Raw genomic sequence first — 10,049 nt, 5'->3', positions numbered from 1 at the left:
ATATACAAAAGAAAGAAATTTGCTCCTACTGGAGTTAAGACACTGATTTGCACACTATGGGGGGATTCAATAGTAAGACTCCCTGTGTGCCCCAATATAGCATATATGTCACCTCTGTGCCCCGGTATAGTAGTAAGGTCCCCTCTGTGCCATGTCATATATATATGCCTCCTATTTGCCCCCATGTAATATATAGGTCCCCCACTGTGTCCCACTGAAAAAAAAAGACAAAAATAAATAAATTATCGCTCCCCAGCAGCTTTCTCCCATAATTTTATTTATTTAGTATTATTTTACTGTATTAAGTATGTCGTTTTATGTAAGTTTTATTGGGTAAGTATTATTTTATAGTATTACGTATGTTGGTGTTAGGCTATGTAATGGTAAAATGGAGGTATTATTTTGATGTTTTTAATTCCCTCTTCTCTTGAGATAATTATGCATATGATTCTTCTGGTCTATGTACTGGGATTTCTGGGTGATAATGTACAAATACAGTGCTAATATCTATTATGGATATCATCTGTTAGTATTTCCATGAAAAGCTGGTAGGGTATGTGTTTTAGAGCAGTGGAACCTTACTTGTTGTTTTCCATCTTGGTAATTAATGTTGCACTGTTTATTATTCACAGAAACAATGGTGGCAGCAGATGACACACGATCACCGCAGCAAAGCGTGTTTGCTTCTGGAAGAAATATATAATTCAGAGACTGTTTGCCAATCAACCTTAACAAATAAGAAGACGGAAGCAGCTCCTAACACTGAAATAGCAGAGCAGCTCTAATACATTGAATTTGGTAGATCGCTTCCTTTGTGATTACACACTACTTTACTTTCCATATTAATAATTTCATTTTAAACCTACTCTACTTTTATCATTGTAACTGTCTGACCTTGTTTAAAAATGGAATCAGGAAACCCAAGTAATGGAAGCACGTTGCCAGAGATGCCATACTGGAATAATGATACCTTATTGTTCAAACCAGTATTTAATATACTGATCTCCCCAGTGACCATAGTCATTTCAGTATTGGGAATGGTTGGCAATGCTCTTGTAGTCTGGTATCTATCATTCAAGATTAAAAGAACCACTTCCTCCATCTATATTTTTAACCTTGCTGTGGCTGATGCAGCGCTTTTGCTGTTTGCATTTGTTTTGCACATTTTTGCATTGTTCTTTACCCTATTACCACACTTGGAATCACAGTATGAGGATGAACAAGTTATTAACTCGATAAGTATACTAACTCTAGCTTGTCTCTTTGGCTACAACACTAGCCTATGTCTTTTAACAGCTATAGGTATAGAGAGGTGTCTATCTGTTCTCTTTCCCATATGGTATTATTGTAACAGACCAAGGCACATGTCCTCTATTGTATGTACTCTCATATGGATTGTTTCTTGTACTTTATGTGCACTTGAGTTTGCATTTTGTTACAATGTGACCTATAATCGTAAAGGCATACTTAGGGAGTCCGGTATGGAATGTAAAAGCATCTTCATTATTGTTTGTAGTTTTAGTTTTACATTTATACCATCCATGACAGTTTCAAGCTTTATTCTGCTCATCAAAGTATGGACAAGTTCTCAGCAACGACGACCTAAGAAGTTGTATGTGGTGATCGCAGTAACAGTCTTTTTCTTCCTAGTGTTTGGAATGCCCATGAGAGTGTTATTGCTTATATGGTACAAACACCATGCAATGCCATCCTTTCCTATCATGGACCTTTTTTCTCTGTTTTGTGTCATAAACAGTAGCATAAACCCTTTTGTCTATTTCCTGGTTGGCCGCCAAGGACAAGATGGAAAAATTACACTTCTGTCAATTTTTCAGGCAGTTTTTCGAGAGGATTGCAGTCAGTCGAAGAGGGAGCAAATAAAGGCAACAGAAGAGACTATGACGTGAACATTCAACATCTGAGAGAAGAGTGTATATACAATGACTAGTGGTTGTTTTATTGTAAATGGGATATATGATAATTGTTTCAGTTAAACTATACAAATACACAGTATTGACAGTTCAGCTAATAAGCTTGATAAAAGTCTTTACAAAAGAGAACTATGTACGCCATCTATTTGTATTCCAGTGATTAGTCTAGGAAGCCACTTTTTAGTTGGGGTATATTATGAATTGGCCAATATATATAGTTATGGCTTAAATAGAAGTACAGAAGTACAGCTTAACAGAAGTAAATAATATGTATATAAAGTTTACGATAGAAAGTGATGTGCATTACATGCGGGTCTCCTAACCTTCCGCAACAGATGATGTAAGAGAAGAGAATGGTTTTCTTGTAAAAATGGTAGACTGCTGCCAGTGCAGTGGTGGTTTGGTTCACAGGGAGGAGGCATAGGCATAGACTATTATAAGCAATCTTTTAATTGCTTATTCAAATTAATACATTAAATAGATTTATATGTCTGCCTATGGCACATTGTATAAGCACATCAGTCATGGCAGCTACTGAGGCCTTCAGATGCAATGGATCGGCTCTTTGGGATCTTTTCACAGCGAGCAGCGCAGCCCCTATTCTACCGACAATGTGCTGTGCTACTATTTAAATGCAGCAGTATTAAAATAGTTAAATGAGTGTCATCAGCGTACTCCTCCATCACATCGCTGGAATAAATTTGCAGATCAGCCACATGAAATGGTTAAACAGTGTCTTATAGCAGCTAATCATGCATTGGCTTTACCAGTCTAATAAAAAAGCTAAACTTTCACATTATTTATAATATTTAATAATTATTGGTAGACTATGGGGCACATTTATCAAATGCTTTGTTGGCGTAAGCCACAGATGAAGTGGCAGTCACACTTGGGCTCTGTAACTGAACATTAGAAGACCCTAGTGTTAAAATTGTGGCACTGAAGCTTCCTGTTACACCTGATTACTGCCATACTTGAAATAACAAAGGATTTTTTCCACAAATAATAATATTGTAGCATAAAAAGAGCACGCTGCAGGTGAGCTACACTGTTACATCTATTGTACCAGAGATGATGGAAACAAATGAAACCAATGCCAAGTTATATCCAGATGGCAGATCACAGATTGATTTCTTGTTTGTATAGCTATACTTTTCTTTGTTATTTATGTGTTAGCATGTCAACAATGATCAATCTGCTTGGTCGTGTTACTGTGTGATTAATATTGATTTGCATGCAGCTGTTTACATATAAATAATGGAGCTGTTTAAATATGTATATACACAATAATACAGAAGCACTTCAGTCTATACAGATATACACAGCCTATATTTAAACCTTGTTAAAAAGGAAAACTAAAGTACATGGGTTATTGTTTAATGAACATATTAAACAATATACCTGTCTTGTTCATTTATAACCACTCCAGTGACTACAATGGTGTCTCTTCAGAAAGAGTTAAGATGCCACGCTTCATATGCACCGTCAATGACAGCACTAATATCATAGGTGTACAGAGCTTACCCCCGAGAGCAAAAGAACAAAAACACATAAAAACAATCATTCTGTAGAGGGAAAGTAGTCGAAAGACTTCTATGTATTGGGCGGATCACGTAAAGAACACTCAATAGTAACTTGCCTTCTCAGCTATAGGTAAAGGAAAGAAAATATTCACACTTGCTCATAGTTAACGATAATTAATAACTGATAACCATGGCCTTGATCCCATCACAGGTTGTATAGCTCGGTTTACTGAGTCAGTGGTGTCTGGCAAGTCAGATGAAGATCTAGCATATTATAGGTGGGACCGTTTTCTATGGTAAAAGGAGGGATTGGATGAGGAAAAGTACATTTCCCATATGGAATAGCTTTACAAATTGCCAATTTGCCACTCTTTGCATAGGCAGGCAGCATCATATGGAGTATCTGCCACAGTCCTAGAGCCATCGCAGGTAACAATTAGTTACACAGAAAATTCCAATTTTTAATGTATACTGTTATACTGTTTATTATTTGGGGTGAATGCTCCTCTGCAAGCCATACTGATAGCTGATAAATACACAAAGATTTGGTTATTCTTAGAGCGGTCAGCAAGCTCAGTTCTAAGGTAGTGAGGATGTGCCCTATTTTTAAGCTCAGTTCTTTAGCTGCATCACTGCAGAACCATTTTGTGAGGCATGTGAAGATGGAAGAAAACTTCGTAAGTTCAAAGGGGTTGTCCAGTGAAAATCTTTTTCTTTAAAATCAACTGCTGTCAGAAAGTTATACAGATTTGTAATTTATTTCTATAAAAAAAATCTCAAGTCTTCCCATACTTATTAGCTACTATATGTCTTGCAGGAAATGTTGTTTTCTTTTCAGTCTGACACAGTGCTCTCTGCTGACATCGCTGGCCGAGACAGGAACTTTCCAGAGCAGGAGAGGTTTTCTATGGGGATTTATAGAAAACCAAGACAGAGTTCCTGTCTCGGCCAGAGATGTCAGCAGAGAGCCCTGTGTCAGACTGAAAAAAAAACAATTTCCTGCATGACATACAGCAGCTAATAAGTATGGGAAGATGAGATTTTTTAATAGTAAATTACAAATCTATATAACTTTCTGATATCAGTTAATCTGAAAAAAAAGATTTTCGCTGGATAACCCCTTAAAGCAAGCTTTTTTTCAGCCTCTTGACATCGCTTTAGATACTTTGGACTTTTTTCTCACAGTCTGAGAGCTCTTTTGGGGCTTTCATGCATCCGTTACTCAGGAAAGTACAATAGTGGACTACTGCAGTAATGGATGACCTTCTGGAAATTTCCCTCATCTGCACACAGGATATTTTGAGCTCAGCTTGAGTGACCATGATGAAAGGCACTGTGCTCTTGAAAGCTTCCAGTGCAGAAGAGAAAAAATTTTTACACCTCCACAATCCTGTCTTTGAGCTTTACAGGCAGTTTTTTTCTGGTCTTGGCTTGTTTTTTGCTCTGATATGCATTGTTATCTGTGAGACCCTATATACACAGGTGTGTGGCTTTCTAAACCATGTCCTTTAAACTGAATATACCACAGGTGACTCCAATCAAAGTGCAGAAATATTTTAAAGATGATCACAAGAAATGGGAGGATATCAGTTGGATTGATGTGTCTAGGGTCAACCTCTGGTCAGCACTGGGTTATTGCTTATGCATTAAAGGGTGATTTTGTAGTCTCCATGTAATACTCAATTTTATCTAATATATGTAGATTATTAGTTTAGTAATGTGAAGTGTGACTTTATATTCTTATTTTGTACTACAAATGTAACTTTAAATAAACTATTTATAATGAGGTAAAATATTCAGTTGCTGAAATGCTTTCTTTACAACTGGTGGAAAATGATGTTAGGCACCTGGACAGGTAAATATACGTTCTTTGTTATGTTCCCTCCACCGGACTTCTATTTTAAAAGAACAGCAAGCATCAGTCTATAAGAGCTCTCCACTGTGGAATCCCACCTGTCTCAGTGTGTCTATGGGAGGGCTCGTGCATCTACACTCTCTGCGGCTCTACGCTGAAAGGTTTCTCATGTCAATTCTTTGAACGGAAAGCGGAGGCGCCCAAGCCCTACCATAGACACACTGTTTGACACTAAGGCAGGCGGGATTCTACGGCCGCCAAAGTCCGTGAGCGAGTGCGAGCTGTGGAATCCGCGACAGGTTTTCCGTCGGAATACCGTAGTGTGCACGTACCCTATTAGAGTAAGTTATGTAATGTACTGTTTCTTGGTTACTCATTTTGTGTATATATTACATTGATGCATAACCTGTAAAATGATGTTCAAAGAAGTTTGGAAACTTTGAAGGGATTTTCCAATAAGTAAGAAAAAAAATAATTCTGTTGTAAGGTCTTCCCTATTCCTTCCTGGAATTGAGCTTTGATGTTTCTTTTCTTATTCTTCTTGCTTCTAAGCTGGATCTGGAAAATATTTCAACTTACATTTGTGAGACTATGGGCACATTCCTAGCAGAACCTTAACAACCTTCCTCCCACCCTCATTACTGCTCTCCCCATTCCTTGCTGCATCACAAATTCTCCCTCTTTTCCACTATCACTATCAATATTGCACTTCTTGTCCTACTCTCTACAATAGAGAGAGCAGTATGAGCTGTATTATGATGCAGTGCAGTGCAGGAAGAGTGCACGCAAAAGCCTTTAACATGCCAGCTTAGGAGTCAGGAGACACAGTTTTCTGAAAAAAGACTCTGTTAGCATGTAAAAAGAAAAGTTAAAACTACTGGGAAAGAAGGGAAAATTTTTGATGGAGAGTAATTTGTCAATGTGTGTATAATTATATGTAATCAGGAATTGACCTAATGTTTAAATCACATTTTTATGTTAAACATATTTTTTCATACATTTTGATGTTGTTTTTTTAAGTTTTACTACCTATATTTTAAAATAATCCTGAAATCTTGCAGTTTCCATTCTGGCCACTAGGCCTAAAACTAAACTGAGGTTTCCTCTTCTGTGTAGATCAGTTATCAGCAGTGCTCTTCTTATTAACACAGACGGGAATGCATTATAAGGCAGCACCAGTATAGTGATAACAGAGGTACACACAACAGTTGTTGCTCACAACTTAGCTTCCCATTCTCTATCGAATGACCCACATAATAATCACCAAGCATGCCAAGAACCTCTCTAATAGATCTTAATCGGACAGGTCTTATCTGTTATTGCCTATTCATGGGGGTTATTATAAAGCAGATCTCTAAATGATGTTACATTGTAATATATAATATAATAATGGACAAAAAAAATTTAAATTACTGAAAAATCAGAAAATAAAAAAGAACATGTTTTAGAACCTGGCTCTGATCAGTAATCCAAAATTTAGGTGATACCTTTAAACCTATGTATGATGTTCATTATATAGATTTGAAGAAGGAAAAAAAAACTCCTGCTTATATGTTTTCTAGTACAGATACAGCACTGGATGCTGAATAGTAAAAGGTCAGACCTATGAATTCATGTGTTTACTGTATCCACTTCAGCATATGACACAATTATACAGATACATCACTGCTACCGGTCTTCTGGTACAAAGTGTCCCTTCACAATGGAACCCAGAACAGTTTTATACAGTATATTGCCTAAATAGATGGATAAGCAGATATGATTACTTGCCAAATCCAACAACAAACACAAGACTGTTTGTTAACTGTGGCACGGGTCACTAAACATTTCCTTAGCAAATCAATAACATTAGAAGACAATGTAACATGATTTCCCAAGAGAAATATGGTCTGCTTGTGTAATCTAAGGAGGGTAAGTCAATTCCGGCAAGATCTAGGCTGATCTCATAGCTACGCTACAGTAATACCATTTTGAGATGGGTTTACAGATGTGATCTGAAAACTGTATCTTTAAAACCAAGAATAAACAAATGTGTTTTCACAATGGTCTATAATCTGCTATTTGTGTTTCAGATCATATAGTTAGTATGGTTGTTTAACACATACACACCTAAAATGCAAATTCAGTGCATGTCTAAAGTATAATAACAAAAATAATTTAACTGTATAAAAAAAGGAAAAGAAGTCTGTGGCTAAATACAATGTAACAGTGAAATAGTGACAGGAAACAGGAAAAGCAACAAAAGCAGATTTATATCAGAAAGGTCTTTGGGAAAGGTGCCATAGGTGCTCAAGCAGCAACGATTGCCTTGGCAGATAAGAACTTGTTATTTTTATTAAATGGGTGTTGGGTTTATACTAATAAAGATCTACTCACTGCACCTCAGTCCTGTAAATAGAAATGACTGGATCACAAGTAAAACAGTTATAGGCTATGTTCACACAACATCAAAAATAGAGAAAAGGCAGCCAATTTTGATATTTAAAGAATGTCTGTTTTTGCCGCGATTTAACTGACTGCAATAGCAATGCATTGAAGTCAATGGGAAGACGGACATCCAATACATGCAATGCATTGAATAACATACGTTTTTACAGTAGACACCAAAATAATGAACATAATCATTATTTCCGGACGTCTTTTGCAATCAGCAGACGTTTTTTATAAGTTGTTCACACACAGTTTTTCTTTTGTCACTGTTCTTTCTCCATTTTTACTTTTAAATTTAATGGACTTTTTAATTAAGTCACACCCAAAGGGCAATTAGAAAACCCAAGCTAGAATAATGTACTAACAGCCGTCAGGCCAGGCTGCTAAATGATGTCCGTTATTTTAGACTCAAAATGATGGACGTCATTTTAAACGGAGCTCAAAAAACGTTGTGTGAACTAAGAAGCTGTCATATGTTTTGTCATTGCCCATAACATTTGTCAGTAAATCTTACAGTTACCTGCTTTTTTGCTTCTTTTCCAATGTTAGTTTAACCTTTCAGAAATACACACAGTAATATTTTTTGTCTTTCTAGGGAGATGTAAAAAGCCTTGTTATCTCCACCAAACTCCCCCATATAAATAGAATGGAGACAGGCTAATATAAGTAGGATGCATTAGTGTAAATGACAGGAATAAGCATATGGTCCTACATTCATATAAACTATTTTGGCCAGCTAATTCCATCAGACTGACATATACAGTACAGGGATAAAAGTGTATGTCAGGTTTAAGATACCAGACAAAAGGTGTATGGAGACTAATAGGCCATTCATAGGGGGTTTTAGGAAATAGCATATGCAAGTAGCCCCCTTCCAGAAAGAAACAGGCTAGAGGAGGTAACATCCTTTCAATTCAATGTTTGACTGAATCAAGAGCCTTAGAACAAGACTGGGGATTATAGCCAAGCAAGGATTTCTCCCAAAAGGGAGTGTTATCTATTTACAAACAGACTATTAGTCTAGAGCAGGGATGGGGAACCTGTAGCCCTACAGCCGTTGCGAAACTACAATTCCCATCATGCCTGGACAGCCAAAGCTTCGCTTTGGCTGTCCAGGCATGATGGGGATTGTAGTTTGGCAACAGCTAGAAAGCCAAAGTTTCCCCATCTCTCTGGTATAGAGCATGGCGACGGCTTGCTAATATAGAGAGTTTCAACATTTTTTGTGCAAATCAGTCAAAACATTTTAATTCAACATCAATAATATCTACAAATGGTGATCAAACAATTCACTGCTGTAAGCTGACTGAGCTGTTTCCAAAGCTTTAGCTCCCGACCTATCCGTGTATAGCCATGGCATCCATAACATACAGGTGCAACCAGTCCATGAAATGTATTGATGTGGTTATTGTTAAATGCCATTGTGTTGTGGTTTGTGCTATTAAAGCTACTAATCTGTTACAATAACTTACAGTAAGCATCTGACTGGTTTAGCTAATAACAATGTTATGTTAGTAAGTAACAAGCTGTCATAGATATTATATATTGCCAAGCTGTATCTCGTCTAACAACAATAATCTCATTTCCGTCTACCAGATATTGGTGTCCTACACTTTTAATGTCAAAATGGAAAGTTTCATGAGGTATAACATGAATTGCTATACCCCTTGTAAGCCATGGTAGGTCAGTCTTCACTCGTCTCAATATAAATTAGTTGGAATATATCTGTTAAAGGGGTTGTCCAGGATTAAAAAAAAAATGGCAGCCAAAATTGAGCTAAAATACCACACACAAGCTGAGAACAGGTGTGGTTCTGCTTTTATAAGAAAGCAGGTATGTTTTTTTAACCATGGACAACCCTGGCTTGCAAAGCAGACACATGGGAGGCGTGTGATACCAGTGGTTTCAAGTTTTCCCGAACACAATGCATGGGGTGACCTCCTTCAGAAGATGAACCCCCACCTAAGAGTAATTATACCAATGGCCGGTCACGCACTGTCCCATCCCTTGGATAATCCTAATTTCCCTCTCCTTGTAATTTAAGCAAAAACTACACAATTCTAAGATAACTTTTGAATGAGAGGTCAGAAGAACTAGCAGAACCAGCGGAACTAGCTAGGGTCCTTCAGGCTGCTAGAGGAGGGAGATCTGTCACTTTAAAGGGGTTATCCAGTGCTACAAAAACATGACCACTAATCCACCACTCTTGTCTCCAGATTGGGTGGGGTTTGAGACTCAGTTCTATTGAAGTAAATGGAGCTTAATTGCAAACCACAACTGAACTGGAGACTAGAGTGGTGCAAAAATGGC

General features: G+C 37.3%; 1 protein-coding gene across 1 annotated transcript; it reads left to right on the top strand.

Annotated features, from left to right (window-relative positions):
* The first annotated feature begins 797 nt into the window (after positions 1-797).
* Positions 798-2,283, top strand: LOC138778766 (proto-oncogene Mas-like). Its single transcript, XM_069956499.1, has one exon. It carries the CDS (start codon positions 906-908, stop codon positions 1,905-1,907), a length of 1,002 nt encoding a protein of 333 aa, XP_069812600.1. The 5' UTR covers positions 798-905; the 3' UTR covers positions 1,908-2,283.
* Positions 2,284-10,049: the final 7,766 nt, after the last annotated feature.

Source organism: Dendropsophus ebraccatus, chromosome 1, assembly GCF_027789765.1.
Source record: "Dendropsophus ebraccatus isolate aDenEbr1 chromosome 1, aDenEbr1.pat, whole genome shotgun sequence".
NCBI lineage: Eukaryota > Metazoa > Chordata > Amphibia > Anura > Hylidae > Dendropsophus > Dendropsophus ebraccatus.
The sequence above is the reverse complement of the archived record's forward strand: the minus strand, read 5'-3'. Positions and strand labels throughout refer to the sequence as shown.

What these genes read in the sequence shown, in the direction of transcription:
- LOC138778766 (XM_069956499.1), top strand. Translation starts at nt 906, where the DNA reads ATGGAATCAGGAAACCCAAGTAATGGAAGCACGTTGCCAGAGATGCCA.